The 22,114-nt window shown below is 44.5% G+C and overlaps 1 protein-coding gene across 15 annotated transcripts; it reads left to right on the top strand.

Annotated features, from left to right (window-relative positions):
* The first annotated feature begins 1,935 nt into the window (after positions 1 to 1,935).
* On the top strand, positions 1,936 to 21,591 carry SLC4A9 (solute carrier family 4 member 9). 15 transcript variants are annotated; one of them, XM_079145702.1, is made up of 22 exons: positions 1,947 to 2,377; positions 2,675 to 2,835; positions 3,099 to 3,212; positions 3,780 to 3,835; positions 3,956 to 4,113; positions 4,364 to 4,451; positions 4,782 to 4,936; positions 5,370 to 5,438; positions 5,603 to 5,777; positions 5,924 to 6,057; positions 6,220 to 6,482; positions 7,784 to 7,842; positions 8,042 to 8,230; positions 8,352 to 8,465; positions 9,660 to 9,821; positions 9,975 to 10,153; positions 10,921 to 10,993; positions 12,506 to 12,574; positions 12,803 to 12,976; positions 13,602 to 13,703; positions 14,070 to 14,170; positions 16,130 to 16,493. In XM_079145702.1, the coding sequence occupies exons 1-21, from the start codon at positions 2,160 to 2,162 to the stop codon at positions 14,121 to 14,123; spliced, it is 2,766 nt and encodes a 921-aa protein (XP_079001828.1). In that variant the 5' UTR covers positions 1,947 to 2,159; the 3' UTR covers positions 14,124 to 14,170; positions 16,130 to 16,493. The 15 variants fall into 15 exon arrangements, 13 of the variants coding, with proteins under 13 accessions (XP_079001831.1, XP_079001833.1, XP_079001836.1 ...); XM_079145709.1 differs by lacking the exon at positions 16,130 to 16,493 and adding an exon at positions 19,135 to 21,591 and having other exon boundaries at positions 1,951 to 2,377; positions 13,548 to 13,730; XM_079145708.1 differs by having other exon boundaries at positions 1,952 to 2,377; positions 13,548 to 13,730; positions 16,130 to 16,488.
* The last annotated feature ends 523 nt before the right edge of the window (positions 21,592 to 22,114 follow it).

Raw genomic sequence — 22,114 nt, 5'->3', positions numbered from 1 at the left:
TCCCTCTATGCCATCTCACTATCTCTGAGTCTTGGCGGGAAAGCCCACCCGCCACTTGGCCTAAGGGAGCGGCCCTGGAGATTTGGGTTGTGGGGAGCAGCGCCCTCGTGTGGCCCTCAGGAGAAGCGCAGCTCCTTGCCCAGCCCCACTCCTTTCCGTGCGTTTCTCCACCATTTATTGAGAGCTTCTATGTGCCAGGCTGCTCTAGTCGCAGCGGCCAAGACAGATAAGATACTTGCTCCATGGACTGTACATCTCAGTGTATGTGTGTTTGTGTGTAGAGTCAGGCAATAAACGATAAACAAATAAATGAGGCAGTTACTAATAGTGATAACTGCTAGGAAGAAAATAAAACAGCTGGAAAGTGACCTTAGAGAGCAACTTAGGACAGGGTGGAAAAAGGAAGGTGTCTTTGAGTAGGTTATATCCACAAAGAGACCTAGGTGACAAGGATCTAGGCAAGTGAGGAACTTTTTTCTTGCAGAGAATAGTTACTGCAAAGCCCTCAGGCAGGAAAACAGATAGAAGGCCGAAGTGGTTAGAAATAAGGGTGCAAGGGGAGGATGGAAGGAGATGTGGTCAGAGAAGTGGGCTGAGGCCAGACCATGAATCTAGTAGCTATAACAATGAATTTTATTTTCCTTCTGGGAATAATGGGCATGCATGGGTGAGTTTTTTTTTTTTTTTTTTTAAATATATATATATATATATATAATTTTTAAGATGTTAATATACTTTTATTTTATTCTTTTATTTATATGTGGTGCTGAGAATCGAACCCAGTGCCTCACACATGCTAGGCAAGCACGCTACCACTGAGCCACAACTCCAGCCCCATGGGTGAGTTTTGAGCGGAAAAGTAATGTGGCTATTGCTTTTTTGGGTGGGGAAGGTGGTACTGAGGTGCTTAACCATTGAGCCATATCCTCAGCCCTTTTTTATTTTTTATTTGAGATAGGGTCTCACTAAGTTGTTTAGGTCCTCGCTAAATGATTGAGGCTGGCTTTGAACTTGTGACCCTATAGTCTCAGCCTCCTGAGCTGAGATTACAAGTATGAGCCTCCATGCCCAGCTCGATTGCCTTTTAAAAGGACCCCTATGGCTACCTCATGAAGGATGGACTTTGGGCATGGCAGGAAGAGTGGAAGCAGGGAAATTATCGCAAGAGGCTAGAAGGCCATTGAAACAATTCAGGTGAGGAATAATGGTGGCTTGTATCAGGGTAGTAGTGCTAGAGGTGGGGAAATGTGATTGGATTTAGGGTACATTTGGAAAGTAGAGTCAACAGTATTTGACAAGAGTTCACATTGTCCATCATCTGAGGGAGTAAGTACTTAAGACTTAGGTTAGCCATCTATTCCTATTTGTTTACACAAAACACAGTGGGGTCAGACCTGATCCCACAGGAAATGCACACGTAGACTTTGGCCCTAAGTTGGGCATTTCTGGAGAGCCAGGCTACATTTTTAACAATGAACAAGAAACACCCTAGTTGTCTCCTCCATCCTCAGTATGGGGCTAAGTTAAAGGGGCAAGACCCAAGAACACAAATAAATTGGGAGTTTCAGATGTTATTGGACAAAAGAATTTAAGATACAGATGTTCTCTGTGATCTGCCTCTATTTTCCATCATTAGCCCATTAAATTGGCAGGTTCTATACCTGTTGTCTCCCTTACCCTGCCAGGTTTCTATAGGACCAATTACTTAATAGGTCCCTTTTTGTCCAAATGTGTGTGTCTGTGACCCCCAGGGCATGGTGTTGACACCCCAAACAGTTCTGGATGTTTGGTGTTTGCATGTGATACAGGCTAGGCACAACATCATCTGAAGAGTAAGTACTTAAGACTTAGGTTAGCCATCTACTCCTATTTGTTTACACAAAACACAGTGGGGTCAGACCTGATCCCACAGGAAATGCACACGTACACTTTGGCCCTAAGTTGGGCATTTGTGGAGAGCTAGGCTACAAACACTCTCATGCCAACAGGGTTGGGGAAGCAAGTAGGGGAAGAGGTGACCCGGTATCCTCCGGAGCTAGCAGGTCTTGTTCTGTTTGTGTTGTGCTGCTGTAACTGGGGGTGGGAGTGTATTATAAATATAGCCATACAGAGGGCCCCTAGAATTGCACTGCTTAAGATTCTCTGTGATCCTCACTAAGATGAAACTGCCAGACCAGGAGGAGTCTGAAAGCTCTAATGCCCATGAAAATGTTCCTGTAGAAGAGTTGGACAGCAGCCTTGGCCCTAGCACCAGCCCTGATGGCCCCTCAGACACAGACATCAGGGAATTGGGGATATGCAAGGACCCTCTGCTCTTCATTCAGCTGAATGAGCTACTGGGCTGGCCCCAGGAATTGGAGTGGAGAGAAACAGGCAGGTAAGTGGGCCCAGGCTAGATCTATGAGGCCCTGGACTTCTTCCATGATCCCCTTCCTCCTCCTATGGGCCTCCTTCCAACCTCAAATAAGGATTTTTTTTCCTCTCTACATTCTACTATTCTTAATACCAGTGCCCTTTGCAGTCTAGCTCTGAGTTCCCCAAGTCCCAGGATGGGCATACTTGGCATCTCTAGGCCGATGACCCCCATTGCCCTATCTTCCCTGGCTTTGCTGTGTCCCTGCTCCTGGATGTGGAGAGATTCCCAAATAACACTGTCCATCCCCCTCTACCACAGGTGGATGCTGTTTGAGGAGAAACTGGAGGTAGGAGCAGGCCGGTGGAGTGCTCCCCACGTGCCCACCCTGGCACTGCCCAGCCTCCAGCAGCTCCGCAGCCTGCTGTCCCAGGGCCTTGTACTGCTGAACTGTCCAGCTCAGAGTCTCCTGGAACTCGTGGGTAGGCTGTTATCCTTTTCAGGGAGATGCCAATTCCCTGGGATTTCCTCCACTCTTGGAATCTTCTAGAGCCTACCTGACCCTACCTCGCCCTAGCGATTATCCACCCTCGTTACAAGAAGTTGGAATAGCAGAGTGAAGGAGCAAGTTCATTGGTCCCTACATTTCCTAAGGCTCCTTGAAGGGAAAGGGGGTGGAGAGAGAATGATGGGGGAGGGGGTCAGGAAACTCTTAAGGACCTCAGGCCCCACATCTGTTCTCCAGAGCAGGTGATCCAGGTGGAATCATTGAGCCCAGAGCTGAGAGGGCAGCTACAGGCCTTATTGTTGCAGAGACCCCGACATCACATCCAGACCAGAGGCACCAGGCCTTGTTGGGGTGAGAAGCTCTTTCTTGGCCCACAATCAAGACCCTGGGTGGGAGAATACAAGATGTCCCTGCACCTTCCTGAGACAGAAGGGGCCTAGGCTTAGCTCAGACTTCAGCCGGACTCATGAGCAAGTTCAAGAGCTGGTGGAAATGGGGGTAGGTGTGGTTAGGAACCTAATAGAGTTCTGTGAAGGGAGGCACTTGTGGGTGCTGTGTCAGGAGTTTTACACAAAGGACCCTATTTAATCTCTTTTTAAATTTTTTTTTAGATGTTAATAGGCCTTTATTTTATTTATTTATTTTTATGTGGTGCTGAGAATCAAACTCAGTGCCTCACACGTGCCAGGCAAGTGCTCTACCACTGAGCTACAACTCCAGCCCCCTATTTAATCTTGACAGTCCACCCTGTAAGGTAGTACCACAATTATCCCCATGTTAGTGATGAGAAAACTGAGGCTGAGTGGGAAAGAGTGTTCTCTAGTTCTCACAGCTTGTCAGAGGAAAGGCTGGTCAGGGAGCCCTGGTGGATGTGCCCCCAAAGCCTGTGCTCTTGACCACTGTATAATCCTTTTGTAGGATCTACCCATCCAAGAAAGGCTTCTCATGATGAGAATGTTCCCCTGAAGGAACAGGTTTGTGACCCTTCCTTGTTAGGGTTGGGAGAGGAGTCAGGAATTAAAAGTTTTCATTAGTTGAGATTTTGCCAACATCCTCCTCCTCAAATAACCTCTCATACTCTGTGCCATACTCAGTGTCAAAACTCCCTGATCCAGAAGCTGCCACCAAGGGCTGAGGCAGCAGCTGTGCTGGCAGGAGAACTGGGCTTCCTGGCACAGCCATTGGGGGCCTTTGTGCGACTACGGGACCCTGTGGTGCTGGGGCCACTTACTGAGGTGCCCATCCCCAGCAGGTGAGGCTACTGAGAGGGAGTCAGGGGTCCTAGAACTCAGAAGAAGGGCCCCTATGGGAGAAAGGTGTGAGGGGATCTCTAGGTCAGTTCTCTGAAAGTGTGTGTAGGATGTGTGTAGGGATAGGGAAGGTGATAGTGGTCAGGTATGCAGAGCAGGCATGCAATGAGCATATGTACGGGGCTGGTAGGGAGGGCAGAACTGAGGAGAAAGCAGCATCTGACACTCTCTGGGGTTTGGCTCCTTCTTCAGGTTTTTCTGCCTCCTCCTGGGCCCCCCCACACATGGAAGGGGTTACCATGAAATGGGTAGGGCAGCTGCTGTCCTACTCAGTGACCTGGTAAGCTGGGCAGGCATGCTTGTGTGACTGCACACATAGGCTCGTGTGAGTAGGCATGGACTCTGTATGTGTGACCAAGTACAGCAATGAGGCAAAGTGTGACTTTGTGCCTATAGCAGGGGGACTGAAATTTCCGTGGTTACCAACACAGCCTCATTACTGGCCCAGTGCTGCACACAGAAGGCACTCACTACTCATTGAATGAATGAATGCGTGAATGATTTGCCTGCCTATGTGACCTGCGTGTCTAGTTTTGAGAAATACAGAAATGAAAATACATGTGAGAGTCCAAATCTGCATTTACTGCCCATTCTATGCTCCTAAACCCAGCAATTCCAGTGGTCAGTTCGCCGGGCCAGCAACCTTCAGGACCTTCTGGCAGCCCTGGATGCTTTCTTAGAAAGAGTGACTGTGCTTCCCCCAGGTCGGTGGGACTCAACAGCCCGGATCCCCCCGCCCAAATGCCTGCCCTTTCAGCACAAAAGGTACTTTGGGGTCATCATTCCCTACAGATCCTTCCTCAAGGGCAGTCTAGGATCTAGAGTTACTATGGAGGAGAGGCTGGTCCTGTCTTCTAATTTGGGGTCAGGCTGATCTAACTCTGATTTTTGCCTTATCACTCTCTTGTTTTTAAACCTGAACAAGTATCTTCCAAGCCTCCCTGGCCTGGCTTTCGCAGGGGGTGATGACCTAGACTTTTGCTTGCAACTCTGCGGTCTGAACCGGCCCCTCACCTCAAAGACAACTGCCACCAGGGGGCAGGGCACCCCCAGCCCTGGGCCAAGTGGAGGGAGAACGAGAATGGTTGAGAGATTGGAATTGAGAATGGTTGGAGATTCTCAGACAACCTGGGGTTCCCCTTCTCCTTAGGCTTCCCTTGCAAATGCAGGAGGCCAAGGATCTCTTCTTTCTGTGCAGGGCCCACACAGAGGACAGGCACAGCCATGAATCACATGAGCCTAGCCCGGAGTTGCAGCGGACGGGCAGGTGAGGCCAGCTGGTTGGGAAGGATTGGGAGCCTGTGAAGGGGAGAAGTCATAGGGGACCCAGGTGTGTGCTCACGAGAAGGGCTCACTTGGTCACAGGAAAAGTAGTGGGAATGTGGGCGTAGGGTGTGCAAACCTGGATCACTGATGACCCACGGGTGGCAGGCTGTTTGGGGGCCTTGCCCAGGACGTGCGACGGAAGGCTCTGTGGTACCCAAGCGATTTCTTGGACGGTCTGCACCCCCAGTGTTTCTCAGCTGTGCTCTACATTTACCTGGCCACCGTCACTAATGCCATTACTTTTGGGGGTCTTCTGGGAGATGCCACTGAAGGTGCTCAGGTGAGTGGGGTAAGAGGGCTTGGCACAAACTTTGATATCCATGCTTCTACTCCCTTCTCCTGGGACTACGGGTGGGCTTAGGATGCTCCCTGGGCTCCTATACAGAGGACTCCAGGGTCCTGTGCTGAGCCCCCATTGTCTTTCAGGGAGTGCTGGAAAGTTTCCTGGGCACAGCTCTGGCTGGAGCTGCCTTCTGCTTAATGGCAGGCCAGCCCCTCACCATCCTCAGCAGCACAGGGCCAGTACTGGTCTTTGAGCGCCTGCTCTTCTCTTTCAGCAGGTAGGAGACCTCTCCCATCTCACTGGCCCTTTACTAGTCACAGCCTCAGCGTGGTCCTGGCTTGGTCAATAGGAAAGGGTGAGAACTGTCTCCTTGGCTTGAGAGGCACCTGACCTGGGTTAGGTGGGGAGCAGACAGCCCTGCTCATCTCTCACCCCACAGAGATTACAGCCTGGACTACCTGCCCTTCCGCCTGTGGGTAGGCATCTGGGTGGCCACCTTTTGCCTGGTGCTGGTGGCCACAGAGGCCAGTGTGTTGGTGCGCTACTTCACCCGTTTCACCGAGGAAGGTTTCTGTGCCCTCATCAGCCTCATCTTCATCTATGATGCCCTGGGCAAAATGCTGAACCTGACCCGAACTTATCCCATCCAAAGGCCTGGGTCCCCTGCTTATGGCTGCTTCTGCCAATACCCAGTCCCAGGAGGTGGGTTGAGGGAAACAGGGAGGGACCTTGACCAGGTGAGAAAGGATGTGGGATGGGGAGGGGTTCCTCCTGGTTAAATTCAGTGAAATGCTGATCTCTTACTTGATAACCAGCAGCACTCTTCCTCTCTATGGTTCTGAATCAGTTGAGAAAAAAGATAATAGAAAACCCAATATTGTCTTTATTTCTGACATCAATAGAAGAACATGGGTTATACCAATGGGTGAATGAGCTTCCTGACAATGAAAGCAAATTAGACTTACCCACTCGATAATGGCAGCACTGGACAGGGATGATCTTGCCCCAGAATAGCAGAGCTAAATACACGCACCAAGTAGGCAGCTCTCTCCTGAGAAACAGAAGAGAAAGAGGCAGGGCTAGGCATGCCTGCTTCATCTCCTAAACTCATCAATCAAATGAATCATAGTTATTCCTCCCGGTGGGAGTGACTGAACAGGTGGAGAGACTTGGAGTATTACATTTGCATATATCCCTCCATATTTCCCTGGTGGAAGGCAACACCAGGACTGGGGAGGGAATGTCCTCTAACATTGAGCCAGGTCTGTGCTAGGCATGAGTAAGACCAGTTTGTCTCAGCGACTCAAAAGGCCGAGGCGGGAAGATAGTGAGTTCAAAACCAGCCTCAGCAACTTAGCAAGGTCCTAAGCAACTCAGTGAGATCCTGTCTCTAAAATAAAATATAAAAAAGGGCTGGGGATGTGGCTCAGTGGTGGAGTGCCCCTAAATTTAATACCCAGTACAAAAAAAAAAAATCAAATAAACAAACAAACAAACAAAACTCGTTTTGTCCCCTGGTAGAAACAGATTTGGGAGCAGCTCATGCATCCAGATAACATACATTTGCTGAGCAACTGCTGGGACCTGGTTCTGTGATATCCACCAGAGTCACAAATGAGTAGAGAATTTGAGGGGCAGCTGGGTGCAGTAGTGCTTGACCATAATCTCAGTGAGTAGAGAGGCTGAAGCAGGAGGATTGCAAGTTGAGCTTAATCTCAGCAGCTTAGGGAGACCTTGTTTCAAGATAAAAAATAAAAAGGACCAGGGATAAAACTCAGTGGTAAAGTGCCACTTTGTTCAATCCCCAGTACACAGAGAGAAAGAATTTGAAGGAATGAGGGCAGGAGGCAGTGTCCTTAAGTAGTGTCACAGTTGGCAGTTATAGAGTCAGCAGACAGAGGAATCAGAGCTAAGAACTCTGGTTCATCTAGACCCATCAGATTAGAATCTTGTGGGGCTGGAGAAGGTTCTCAGGGGTTCTCAAGGTTCTCTCTGCTTCCCAGGAAATGAATCTCAATGGACAAGAACAAAGCCAAAAGACAGAGATGACCTCTTAAGCATGGTGAGAGACTGCTGAGAAGGCCTGGGAAGGAAAGGGTGGCAGCCAAATCTGTGAGTGGCTCTTGACTCTTCCCACACATAATCTAGGGCACTGAGGCCTGTGATCAAAGACCTCCTCCCATCCTGGGTCCCTGATGTTTCTGTGGGTCCTCCTTTCCTTGAAGTGGTTTACTTACTCTGTTGCCTACCCCTTCATTCAGGACCTAGGCCTGGTCAATGCATCCTTGCTGTCTCCACCTGAATGTACCCAGCAAGGAGGCCACCCTCGTGGCCCTGGTTGTCATACAGTCCCAGACATTGCCTTCGTCTCCATTCTCCTCTTTCTCACCTCCTTCCTCTTTGCCATGGCCCTCAAGCATGTAAGAACCAGTGGATTCTTCCCCTCCATGGTGAGTGTCATCTTTCTGTGTTAGAGGTTTGCTCTTGGCCTTGGGTCCTGTTTCTGAATGGGAAAGTGTGTGGAAGGAGGGGGATGGCAGACTGGGACCTGATTATCTACTGTGTGGCCAGGTACGCAAGGTGCTTAGTGACTTCTCCTCAGTCCTGGCCATCTTGCTGGGCTGTGGCCTTGATGCCTTCCTGGGCCTAGCCACACCGAAGCTCATGGTGCCCAGAGAGTTCAAGGTGAGAACTGGGGAGAGGGGGAGGGGCCAGAGGGGAAAGCAGGGTCAACAGAACCTGGAGAAGGAAGATGCATAAATACTACCCATTTCATCCTCTGAGCTTCTTTTCTCACCATCTCCCCAAAAAAGAAATAGTAATAATAATGGTCGTTGAGAAGATTAAATGAGGTACTGCAGCAGACATAAGTGAATATAGAAATCTGTACACAGTAGATAATCATTATAGGGTAGGGGGTCAAGGAGGATGGGTTCTCGGCAGCCAGATCTGCCACTTCGTGGCTGAACATTTCTAAATTATTGCACATGTCTAAGCCTCAACTTCTTAATCTATAAAATGGAAATAAATAACAACAGTTCCTACCCTATAGGTTATTTTGAAATTCACAGAAGATCACAGTGTACAGTACTGATTACTGTTCCTGGCACATATTCAGTCCTCAGTAAATGTTAGTCATTATTGTTATGATAATACCCTTGGCGTGGCCCTGCCCACTCCACTACTCCCCACTCTCTTCTTTGCCCCACCCCTCATTGCCTTCTCTGATTCATTACAGCTGGAGCTCCTTCCCTAGGGCATGCCAGTGTGCAGGACAAGGCTTAGCACGATTCTTAGACTCTGTCTGCATATTTGGAGACCTTCCACCTGTCCCCCACTCCCCAGAAAGGAGAGCAGAGGGGCTCCATCTGGGGTCACCTCAGTAGCTCAGAACACTGGGCCACTCCCCTCCTCAAACAGACGCTTGTAATCAGAGTGAATGCAGACACACCCAGCCCTGCCCTGCCCCCGCCCCAGATCATAGCAGGTCTGAGCCTGAGTTGCCCCACCCTGGATGGGGGCTATGCCCAGGGAGAAGGGCTGTATATACTATACCAAGAAGTGTGGGCAAGCCTTATCCACCAACTGTTCTTCCAAGGGGCAGGGACCCTGAGATCCAAAGTCCAGAGCCCCTGGTTCCAGTCAACCTGGGGCCCCTTAAGTCACTGGGGTGGTTTACTTTAAACCAGTTTCCTATGCATGTGCATGTGTGATTACATGTGCAAATGTGTACACACACACAGACACATACAATCTGTTCCCACCTAGCATTCAGTGTCTTGAGCAGGGGGGAAGGTTGTAGAAAAATGCCAAAGTTGGGGTGTGCAGTGAGGTGCTCTTGGGAGACTCTCCAACCTGTCTGTGGAATGCCCTCCCCAGCCCACGCTCCCTGGGCGTGGCTGGCTTGTGTCGCCTTTTGGAGCCAACCCCTGGTGGTTGACTGTGGCAGCTGCCCTGCCTGCCCTGCTGCTGTCTATCCTCATCTTCATGGACCAGCAGATCACAGCAGTCATCCTCAATCGCAAGGAGTATAGACTTCGGGTAAGACCTGCTGGGTAGGGTCTCAGACCAAGGGACAGAAGCTCTAAGGTGGGATCCAGGCACTCCCTACCCCCAGTCTTTCACCTCAAAGGACAGAGACCTCAGGCATTGGCTACCTTCAGCTACTCCTGTGCTTCTCCCCACTACCTGCAGAAGGGAGCTGGCTTCCACCTGGACCTCTTCTGTGTGGCTGTGCTGATGCTGCTCACATCAGTGCTTGGGTTGCCCTGGTATGTCTCAGCTACTGTCATCTCCCTGGCCCACATGGACAGTCTTCGGAGAGAGAGCAGAGACTGTGCCCCTGGGGAGGCCCCCAGCTTCCTGGGCATCAGGTGAGGCATTCAAGAGGCTAGAGTGAGAGATGGGTGGCAAGATGGATCACAGAGTATGTGACAGTTTCTACATGGCTTAAACTCTAATCTTGTGCTCCAGAGCACTGCAGTGGGGTAAATGGGTGAGTTCTGGGAACTGTGATGGGTAAATCAGACCTTCTTTCCTCCTTCAGGCATGGGGACTGGGGTGAGGCTTAAGGGTGGAGGCAGACAGTGCTGAAATGGAGGATGAGGTACCCCCTAATAATCCTCACTCATTGTAGAACACATGATTGATGTTACAAAGGAACTCATTACAAAAACAATTCTGTAACTGTTGGAAAAACAATCTGTCTAAAAGTACATGAAATTAACTTCATAAGTTCTGAAATGTCTTTATGACAGTATAAAAATTGCTAATTTTGGGACTGGGGTTGTGGCTCAGTGGGAGAGTGCTTGCCTAGCAGGTGTGAGGCACTGGGTTCAATTCTCAGCAATGCATAAAAATAAATAAATAAAGGCTTTGTGTCCATTTACCAAAAAAATTACTAATTTTCCATCAAAATGAGAAAAGAGCAGCTATGAACTTGAACTGACAAGCCTAGTAACCTCAGGTTGAAGTACTCTGCCACTTGCTGCCCATCAATTTTTCACAACAAGCTAAGGCCTTTACCTGCCTGGCAATCTGGGGGATCCTTTTACTCTTCTCTAGCTGCCAGAGTCTACAATGGTGTCTGATCAGCCTGAACTCTCCCAGACCTGGGGCTAATTTCTCCTTCTCCCCACAGAGAACAGAGGTTGACAGGCCTGGTGGTATTCATCCTTACAGGTGTCTCCATCTTCCTGGCACCTGTGCTCAAGGTACATGTTAGGTCAGGATCAGGGTCAGTGCAGTAATAATAACACAGAGAGCAAAAACTGACACTGGTTGAATGCTTACTGTGTGACAGGCATTGCTTTTTCAATACTTGACCTCATTTAATCCTCACATTGACCCTGAAAGGTGTATATGTTTTACAAACTAGAAATGCAAAGGTTAAAGAAGTAACGTGACTTGCAAGATCCCACCAAGAGAGCTGGTTTCTCAGATCTGAGACCCCAAATTCTTATTCAGAAGGCTTTCTGTCCAGTGGAGTAGGGTGTGGGCATCTCAGCATCCTCTAGGGTCCAAGTGCTACCCTTGCTCCAACTCCCCAACAAGCCTGAGTCTAAGGCTCGCTCATCACACCCCAGATCAACTTTGAAGCAAAACCTCTTTTCTTCTCCCTTACCAAAGACTTATAGACCATGTGTTGTGTGCCACATTCTGCTAGGTACCTGAAAGAAGTGAGGGCAGGGGAATATAGAAAAGCAATATGAAATTAAGCCCTCTACCAGAAATATATACACAAACAAAAATCAAGTAATAGCATAGAGGCTCAGTAAGCTGAGATAGTAGAACAGTTAAGGAGGGTGTGGAGAGTGTCAGACAAGAGTCATTGGCAGGAGGACAAGAGAGGTTAGGGGAGGGAAAGGTCATGGAGGTTGGGTGAGAGTGATTCAGTAGAAAAAGCCAGATGGACTGGATCATCCACTTACTAACTAGGTGACTCTCATAAACTATATGCCAAACATATACTTCCAGGTACTGTTGATATGGTGGTTAAAAGAGGTCATGTCTCCATCCTTGCAGTCTGGTAAGAGGAGACAGATTTTAAACAATTAAAACAAGAAGCCAGGCACAACTCCAGAGACTGAGGAGGATCTCAAGTTTGAGGTCAGCCTGGGCAACTCAGTGAGACCCTGTCTCAAAATAAAAAATAATAAAAAGGGCTGGGGATGTACTCAATGGTAGAGTGCCCTGAGAATCCCTAATACTTAAAAAAAAGGGTACCAGGGCTAATTTAGATTAAGTAGTAGCAGTGAAAGCCAGAGGCCTTTCTGGGGTGTCATAAGATGAGGTATGAGTGGTGAGATGGAACTGGCCATGCAGAAGTCTTATGGAAGAGCATTTTAGGTGGAGTGAATAGCAACGCAAACCCCCTTTGCAAGGGGGTAGAAACAAACTTGGCATGCTGAGTGATAGAAGTGAGACCAGTATACTGGGAACATACAGAACAGAGAGGAAGGTGATAGATAAGATGGAGAGGTAGGCCAGGCAATGGGCAAGTTACTTATTTTCTCTGAAATTCAATGTCCTCATCTGTAAATGCAGACAATAATAGAATTCACCTCATCTTACTGATGTGAGGATTCCATGAGATCAGGCATGCATGCAAATTGCAAAAGGAAAGGAAAGGCCTGGGCAGGGGGCTGGGGTTGGAGTCTGAGATGGGGCATCTGGGTGCTGGTGGAGATAAACTCCTTCACCAGCTCTACCCTTCTTCCCACCAGTTCATCCCAATGCCTGTACTATATGGCATCTTCCTATACATGGGGGTGGCAGCACTTAGCAGCATTCAGGTGAGTCCATTAAAATCACCTAGGAACCCCACTCTTGTCTAAACTTGTCAATTCCTCTTCTGTCCTGTTTTCCTGCCTCTCCTGGATGTAAAGACTTAGCTGCCAGGCTCTGGATGGGGAGGAGGTCAAGGGAACCTTCTGCCCCACACCCACTGGGCTGGAGTAGCTAACAGGGACACTTTCTAGACTACCTGATTGCCCTGCTTTCCTTTTCCTCTCATCCTCCAGTTCATGAAGAGAGTGAAGCTCTTGTTGATGCCAGCAAAACATCAGCCAGACCTGCTGCTCTTGCGGCATGTACCTCTGAGCAGAGTCCACCTCTTCACAGCTATCCAGCTTGCCTGCCTAGGTCTGCTTTGGATAATCAAATCTACTCCTGCAGCCATCATCTTCCCCCTCATGGTGATTTGAGGCAGGGATGGGCAATCCTGGGAGTTCTGGGAGACTCTGATCCTGGGAGGGTGCCAAGGCCTCCACAAGTGGAAGTCTATCCCCTCTCCCACTTGCCCTAGCTCTAGTTGGTTGGAAATCTTAAGAGAAAGAAAAATGGCTGAAAGATACTTACAGATAGGATAGTCCCAGAATGCCTGATTCATTTCCTTTCCCAACCTCTTTGGGCTGATCTATGAACTCGGGAAAAAAAAAAAAAAAAAAAAAAAAACTGGAGTCCTGGGGGAAAGCAATGCTGACACTTTTGTTAGTCAGTGAGGGATAACACAGAGGAGGAAGTTAAGAGCCAGGGATTTTGCAGTAGGACCAATCTGTTTACCATATTACCAGTTGTAAAACTTCTGAGAAGTTTTAATCTTTCAGGCCTCAGTTTCTTTCTCTGTACCATGGGGATAAAATATATAGAAACATGTTATTTTCTGTGAAATGATACTCGATGTCTAGCACATAGGAAGTTGCTCAATAAATATTACAGTTATTGCTGTTGCTGCTTACAACCCTGGGCTTTTTTCTATTCCTGCAGTTGCTGGGCCTGGTTGGAGTCCGAAAGGCACTGGAGTGGGTCTTCTCACCACAGGAACTCCTCTGGCTAGATGAACTCATGCCAGAGGAGGAGAGGAGCACTCCTGAGAAGGGGCTGGAGCCAGAGCACCCATTCAGTGGATATGCCAGTGAAGATGTGAGCGCCAGTCTGGGTCATCCAGGGGTAACGGAGCAGAAGTTGAGAGCACACTCTGTCCAGGAGCTGTCCCTAGAGTTTAATATCTCCACTAAGCCTGAAGATTTGACACAATCACTGTCCTTAGCTCTGTGTTGACATAGGCAGAATGAAGTAGTAAGGGGAATCTTTATTCATAGGACGGGGGTCCTGGTTTATGAGCCTATGGAGTGGAATGGGCTGGGAACACAGTTCTAAGGTCTGGCTTTTCCAACCCTGATCTGGGTTTTTGTATACATCACTGGGGTTTAATCCTGTCACTGGGTCCCTTCTTTACTTGCCTTTCTCTTTTTATTTCCAACTCATCTTTGGATCTCTCTTCCACAGTCAGAGCTGATGTATCAGCCAAAGTTTCCAGAAATCAACATCTCTGTGAATTAGCTGGAGTAGGAGCCTGGGAGTGGAGATCTCAGGAAACTAAGGATGAGGTGAGGATGTGAGGCAAGTAAGTGCTCCTGGCGTTGAGGACGGGGAGATGAGGGCTCAGGCCATGGAAATATCCTGTCCTGACCAGTCCTGTGTTCTTTTGATACTCCAGTACCTTATGAGCTCTAGGGTGGGGAAGAAGAAGAAGGGTATCCCCAAAGAGAAGGACAAAACAGGCAAGATGACATGGGCTTGATTTCACGCAGTTCTGAAGTCTGGCCAGTAGAGGGAGATCAAGCTCACACCATGTGGGATGTGGAGGTGGAAGGGGCAGAGGATGCGAGGGAAGAGTGCAATGACAAAAGAACCGAAAGGAGAGCTAGGAAGGATAAAGCCCATACTCCTTAACCTTACCCAGGAGGCTCCGCCTGTAGGCGGCTGTGAGCCACATTCCAGACAAGCGGAGGGACCCTCTATGTCATTCGCTTTATTCATACATATACAATTTTCGGATTTAAAAAAAAAATTTTTTTTTTTTTTTTTTAATTAAACAGAGTATCTGGGAACTAAAGATAGAGTGGCAAGTAGGCAATCATAGTCCCTGTCTTCAGGAAGCTTAAATCCCAGTGGGAGCAGGAGGATCCCCAGTTCCAGGCCAGCCTCGGCAATTTAGGGAGACTCGCCTCCCCACCTTCTCCCGTGTCAAAACAAAAAATAAAAAGAATGAAAAGGGCGGGGGGATAGGAGGGGGGCAAGAATGGAGGAAGGAGGGACTGTATAGAGAGAAAAGAGGGACGGGAAGGGTGGGGGGAAGGAAATAACAGAATAAATCAAAAACTATTACCCTAGGTTAAAAGTATGATTACACAAATGGTATGCCTCTACTTCATGTACAGAGAAACAAGATGTATCCCATTTGTTTACAATAAAAGTAAATAAATTTTAAAAAAAGGAAAAGAAAGAACGAAAGAAAGAAAGAAAGAAAGAAAGAAAGAAAGAAAGAAAGAAAGAAAGAAAGAAAGAAAAAAGGAAAGAAAGAAAGAAAATCCCAGTGGGATAGTCAGACAAACAAACAAGTAGGCAACTGCTAGTGTGATAGTGCTGGATAAGGGAAGCACAGGTTGTGGGAGCAAAGAAACCTCTTTAACTCTTTCCCTTAGTGAAGATGGGATGGGTAGGAGTTAGGGAAGTTTCTAACTGGAAGTGGTCCATAATTTGAAATCTGAAGAGAAATTAATAGGATAAGATGGAGGGAAAATGGTCTGTGCTGAAGGCACAGCATATGCAAAAACCTAAAATTTTTTGCCCTTGATAATCTGAACTCTCTTTTTAGCCACAGAACACCCTCATCTCTGTGTCTGTACAAGACCAAGAACCCCAAAGCCCCCCACAAATTGCAGTGGGAAATTGAGGTTTAGAGGGAGAAAGGGCAATTCACTGGCTGGTCCAGAACAAGATCTCCTGGGCTTTCCTTATCCCTTAGCACTCCTTTGCTCTCTCTTTGTCCTATTGTGTCCTTGAGCACTTGCTCTGGCCTCACCACTTCTTTCCTCAGTTCACATGTGTGCACTCCAGAAGTCAGGACATTTGTTGGCCTTTGGCTTCACTACCAGATGCTGTCAGCTGGGAATCTGTAACAATGGGGCAGGACTGAAGATCAGCTGGCCACAGGCATTGGACATTTTCTCCATGTCCAGTACACATGTGTCTACATGGTTCTTTTTGTCATCTACATAGAATGAATATCTCCTGGAAAAGCGCAAGCAGGTTTGCTGGTGCTTAGGACAGGCTGGTGAGCCAGAGGAATTGACCAAGACCCATTTACTCACTCTTTACCCATTAAAGGGATCTGAGCCCAGAAGCCCTTTCCATTTTCAACATTCTGTTCTCACAAATCCTCATTTGTAGAATCTGGAGGTCATCTTTTCTACTTACAAAAGAAGGAAAAAGTCCCTCTTTCCAGAATAAGGATTCCTTTATGTGAAACCGCTTATTTATTTACTTATTTTATTTTGAGACAGGGTCTCGCTGCTAAGTTGCTGACACTGGCCTCCAACTTGCCATCCTCCTGCCTGCTTCCTGAGTCACTGGAATCACAGGCTGTGCGCCACCACGCCCAGTTTGAAACACTCTTTTACACATATAAAAATAATCTTTCTTATTGTTTTGTTGACCACAAAAGTAAATGAGGTAACTAGAAAAAATCTCAAAACATTGTAGAACTGTATAATTTCGAAATGGAAATCATCTTAGATATAATCATGGTTTACATTTTGGTGTCTGTTGTTCAGATTTATTTCAATGGACACATTACTAATTTTTATTAAAAATAGTACACTGTAAAGTTCTGCAACGTGTTTCACTTAATATGCATTTGGCATTTCTCCATGTCAGTACACGTGTAACTTCTAACTACCCCATCCTGTCATCCGCATAGAATGAATAATCTTATAAATTAAAAAAGATTTTCCTTTCTCCCCCAACCCCTGACACATGAAAAGTCTTCTTCAAGTGCAAGAATTTCTCCAGAGTATGTAGCTAGGAGTGGAATCAAAAAATAACATGAAAAGAACACCTATATATCCAACACTCAGTTTAAGAAACAGAATATTTCTAGTACCTTAGAAGTCTCTATGTCCTTCCCAGACTGCATACCCACTTCTGGGTCACACTATCCTACATTTGATGGTAATCATTCTATCACTTTTTAAAAGAGTTTTAACTCTTCTTTATGTACCCTTACATATTTATCATCTTACCTACTTTTGAATGTTATATAAATGGAATCATAGTGTGGAATTCTTCTGTGATAACTTCTTTCATTCAGTGTTGTTTGAATCAATCAAGAGGATGCACGTTTCTGTAGTTTGTTCATTTTGTTGCTATGTAGTACTCCATTGTAAGACTCCACCACAATTCAATTATCCAGTTTTCTATGGAGTCAATGAAGTCACTGGTGAAGTCAATGGGCTCTAGTGCTTCATCTCTGGAAAGTTTAAATTGATTCAAATTCTTTAATTCTCAGATTCTTTATTTCTTCTTCAGTCAGTTTTGATGCACTGTATTTTTCTTTTTTTTTTTTTTCCCATTTGTGGTGCTGTGGATTGAACTTGGGGCCCTTACTGACCTAAATCCCTAGCCCTGAAATTTATTAATTTTATCTTAGTTCTCATATTTATTGGCATAAAGTTATTTTAATAACCTTTGCTTAATCTCTGTGGTGCATTTAGCTGTGGTTCTCTTACCATTTCTAATATTATTTGTGCGTTCTCTTGATTATTCTTGTCTCAAGTTAGTTAGTGTTTTTTTATTTTTTTAGATTTTTCTAGTTAATGGACCATTTATTTATTTATATGTGGTGCTGAGGATCAAACCCAGTGCCTCACACATTCGAGGCAAGTGCTCTACCACTGAGCCACAACCCCAGCCCTCAAGTTAGTTTATTTAAGTCTTTTCAAATAACTTTTCACATTATTGATCTCTGTTGAATGTTTTCTCATTAATTTTCATTCTTTTCTTTGTTATTCATTTCTTTCTATTTTCTTTAGTTTTTTTCTGTTGTTCTTCTAACTTCTTAGCTCCTATTTTGAGCCTAATTAGGAAGCATCCTAATGTAAGAATTGCTGTCATAAATTTCCTCCTAAGTACTACTTTAATTACATCCCATAGTTTTGATACATCATATTCTCAACACCTATTTCTAAGTATTTTCTGATTTCTTTTATGATTTTTTTCTTTAATCCACAAGCTGTTGAAAGTGCATTTAAAATTTTTTCAAATATAATTTCCCCCTAGTTATCTTTTTTTGTAACTAATTTCTAATTTAATTGCATTTAGAGACTTTTGAGGCTAACTTTATGACCTGGTATATGGTCAATTTTTGTAGATATTCCATGGGTACTTAAAAAGAATACTCTCTTAATTGTTAGGCATGATAGTCTATCCATTTCTATTAGGCTATACTATTAATTATACTGTTCAAATGTTTTACATATTTCATGATTCTTTTATTTTGCTTGACTATCAAATTAATATACCTCACATGATAATGTATTCGTCAATATCAATTTCTCCTTGAAGATTTTTTCACCCCACACTGGGAATTGAACTCAGGGCATAAATGTTTCTGAACCTAATTCTTGAACGTAGTTAGACATTAGGAGGAGAGTTTGGGCAAATCTTTGAATGAAAAGAGGAAGGACTTGCTGACTCGTGCAAAATGAGAGAAAAAGGTGAGAACCAGGGAAGCAATTCTGGTTTCAGGGCCAATTACTGCCTTTTTTTTTTTTTTTTTTTTTTTTTAAATCTTTCTTATTTTTACAGACTGTGTTTTGATTCATTATACACAAATGGGGTACAATTTTTCATTTCTATGGTTATACACAATGTAGAGTCACACCATTCATGTAATCATACATATAAATAGGGTAATACTGCCTGTTTCATTCTACTGTCTTTCTGTCCTCCATCTCCTTCCACCCCATTTTCCTCTACACCATCCAAAGTTCCTTCATTCTTCTCTTCCCCCCCGCCATCCTCCCTCATTATATATTATCATGCACTTATCAGAGAAAACATTTGGTCTTTGGTTTTTTGGGCTTGGCCTATTTCACTTAGAGTGATATTTTCCAACTTCATACATTTACCAGCAAATGCCATCACTTTATTCTTCTTTATGGCTGAGTAATATTTCATTGTGTATATATACCACAGTTTCTTTATCCATTCATCAATTGAAGGACATCTAGGTTGGTTCCACAATCTAGCTATTGTGAATTGAGCTGCTATGAACATTGATGTGGCTGCATCACTGTAGTATGCTGATTTTAAGTCCTTTGGGTATAGGCCGAGGAGTGGGATAGCTGGGTCAAATGATGGGTCCATTCCAAGTTTTCTGAGGAATCTCCATACTGCTTTCCAGGGTGGCTGCACCAATTTGCAACTCCACCAGCAATGTATGAGTGTGCCTTTTCCCCCACATCTACACAGTACTTACTATTGCTTATGTTCTTTACCTCTCTTCCAGGTGCTAAATTCTACCCAAGGGCTGTCCAAGGATTCACTGATCATTCATCCTTGCATTCATTCAGCAAATATGTGTTAAATACCTATCATACAGCCAGGTGCGGTGGCCCACACTTGTAATCCCAGCAGCTCATGAGGCTAAGGCAGGCTGGTTGTGAGTTCAAAGCCATCCTCAGCAACTTAGCGAGACCCTAAGCAACTCAGCAAGACCCTATCTCTAAATAAAATATAAAAAAGGGCTGAGGATGTTGATCAGTGGTTAAGCCCCGCAGGGTTCAATCCTGGGTACCAAACAAACAAACAAAAAACAAAACAAAAACCAATTAAAAAAAACAAAACAACAACAACAACAAAACTCTATTATATGTCAGGCAGTGTTTTATGTGTAGGATTTCAATGGCAAATAAGACAAGATGTTTACTCTCCTAGAGTTTCCATTCTAGTAGGGAATACAAAATAAATAACAATGTATACACAAGACAATATTGGACAGTGATGAATGTAGTACTCCAGGGTTAATGTGATAGTGAGGAAGGCCTTGGTGGTGGCTATTTTAATATAGGAAATGATAAGGGCCTCTTTGAGAAAATAACATTTGAGCACAGACCTGAATGACAAAAATGAGTCAGACTTGGTAGTAGGGGAGAGGATGTGGAGGGGAAGCATTCATGGGCAAAGGAGTATGCTTTCAAATTCTTTAAGTCAGTGAGAATTTTAGAATGTTTAAGAAACTGAATGAGGGACTGGGGTTGTGGCTTAGTGGTAGAGTACTTCCCTAGCATGTGTGAGGCACTGGGTTTGATTCTCAGCACCACATAAAAATAAATGAATAAAAATAAAGGTCTATTAACATCCAAAAAATATTTTTAAAAAACTGAACGAAGGCTCATGGAGCTAGAGTAGAGTGAGGGAGAGAATACTGCAAGATGATGTTAGAAAGGGTGAGGATTAGGGTTGTAGGCTAGTATAATGAATACCTTAGAAAAGCAATGTGGGCGAGGTCTTGTCACTTGGGGTAAAAATAGTAGGGCCCAACCCAGAGTAGCCAAAACAAGCTTGAAAATAAAAATCCAAGTTGGAGAACTTGTCATTTATGATTTTAAAACTTTCTACAAAGCTATAATAATCAAGACAGTGTGTGGTAGTAGCATAAGGCAGACATACAGATTAACAGGACAGAATTGACAGTCTGGAAACAAACCCTCACGCTTACGATCAATTAATTTTTCACATGGTTGCCCAGATAATTTAATGGTGAAAAGATAATCTTTTCAATACATGACACTGGGAAAACTGGATACCCACATGCAAAAAAATGAAGTTGAACCCCTACTTCACACCATATGCAAAAACTAACTCAGAATGGATCAATGACCTTAATGTAAGAACTAAAACACACTTTTTTAAAAAAATTTTATACCAGGAATTGAACCCATGGGCGCTCTATCATTGAGTCACATTCCCAGTCCTTTTTATTTTTGAGACAGGATTTCCCTTAGCTTTCCAAGCTGACCTTGAACTTGCAATCCTCCTGTCTCAGCCTTATGAGTAGCTAGGATTACAGGCATGTGGCACACCGCCTGGCTAAAACACTCTCTTAGAAGAAAACATAGGCATAAATCTTTAAGACCTTGGATTTAGCAGTGGTTTTTTAGATATGATGACAAAAGTACAAGCAACAAAATAAAAAAAATTAATCAAACTTAATAAAAATTAAAAACTTCTCTGCTGCAAATGACACTCAAGAACGTGAAAAAACACTGGTCATGGTGGCACATGTCGGTAATCCAGCGACTTGGGAGGCAGAGGCAAAAGGATCATGAGTTCAAAACCAGCCTCAGCAATTTAGCAAGACCCTAAGGAATTCAGCAAGACCCTATCTCTAAATAAAATATAAATTGGGCTGGGGATATGGCTCAGGGGTTAAGCAACCCTGGACTCAATCCTGGGTACCAAAAAAAAAAAAAAAAAAAAAAAAAAAAAAAAAAAAAAAAATCAGTGGAAAAAACAAATCAAAGAATGGGAGAAAATATTTGCAAACATATGTCTGATAAGGGACTTGTACCTAAAATATATAAAGAACTCTCACAACTTGATAATAAAAACACAAATAGCCCAAGTAAAAAAAAATGGGCAAGGGATATGGGCATTTATTCAAAGAAGATATATACATGGTCACTAAACACATTAAGAGATACTCAACATTGTTAACCATCAAGGAAATGAAAGTGAAAAACACAATGAGATACAACTTGAACCCACTAGGATGGTAATAATAAAAAAAGATAATAAATATTTAAGAATGTAGAGAAACTGGAACCCTTCATACACTGATGATGGGAATATAATATAGTACGGCTTCTTTGAAAAACAGTCTGGGAGTTCTCTAAAAGACTAGACATATCATCTGAGTTAGTAATTCTACTCTTAGGTATATGCCCAGGAGAACTGAAAACTTAGGTCTACATAAAAACTTGTACAAAAATCATAGTTTCATTATTTATGATCGTCAAAAAGTGAAATAACTCTAATGATTCAACAATCGAACTGATGAATGGGTAAATAAAATGATATATCTATATAGTGGAAAATTAGTCATAAAATGGAATTAAGCACTGATTGATGCTACAATAATGAACCTTGAAAATATTCTAAGTAAAGAGGACAATCACAAAGGACCACATGTTGTATGATTCTATTTACATTAAATATTCAGAATAAGTAAATCTATAAGGACAAAAGTAGACTAGTGGTTCCCGAGGGTTGGGGTGCAAGATTTATTTCAGGAGTGATGAAAATATTCTAAAATAGATGGGATGATTGCACAATTCTGAATACAATAAAAGCCATTGAAATAAATAATAATCACAAAGGTAGGTGAACTGTGTGATGTGTGAATTCTATTTTATTAAAGCTGTTAAAATAAAAAAAATGGTAGGGGACAGAATCTAGTATCAAATCAGTACGGTCACAACAGAGAA

Source organism: Sciurus vulgaris (genome assembly GCF_902686455.1).
Source record: "Sciurus vulgaris genome assembly, chromosome: 6".
Lineage (NCBI taxonomy): Eukaryota > Metazoa > Chordata > Mammalia > Rodentia > Sciuridae > Sciurus > Sciurus vulgaris.
The sequence above is the reverse complement of the archived record's forward strand: the minus strand, read 5'-3'. Positions and strand labels throughout refer to the sequence as shown.

Excerpts from the sequence above, each read along its gene's own strand:
- SLC4A9 (XM_079145701.1), top strand. The coding sequence starts at position 2,160 with ATGAAACTGCCAGACCAGGAGGAGTCTGAAAGCTCTAATGCCCATGAA. Across the intron at positions 6,483-7,783 it reads CCAATACCCAGTCCCAGGAG|GAAATGAATCTCAATGGACA; the intron begins GTGGGTTGAGGG and ends TCTGCTTCCCAG. Across the intron at positions 10,154-10,920 it reads CCCAGCTTCCTGGGCATCAG|AGAACAGAGGTTGACAGGCC; the intron begins GTGAGGCATTCA and ends TTCTCCCCACAG.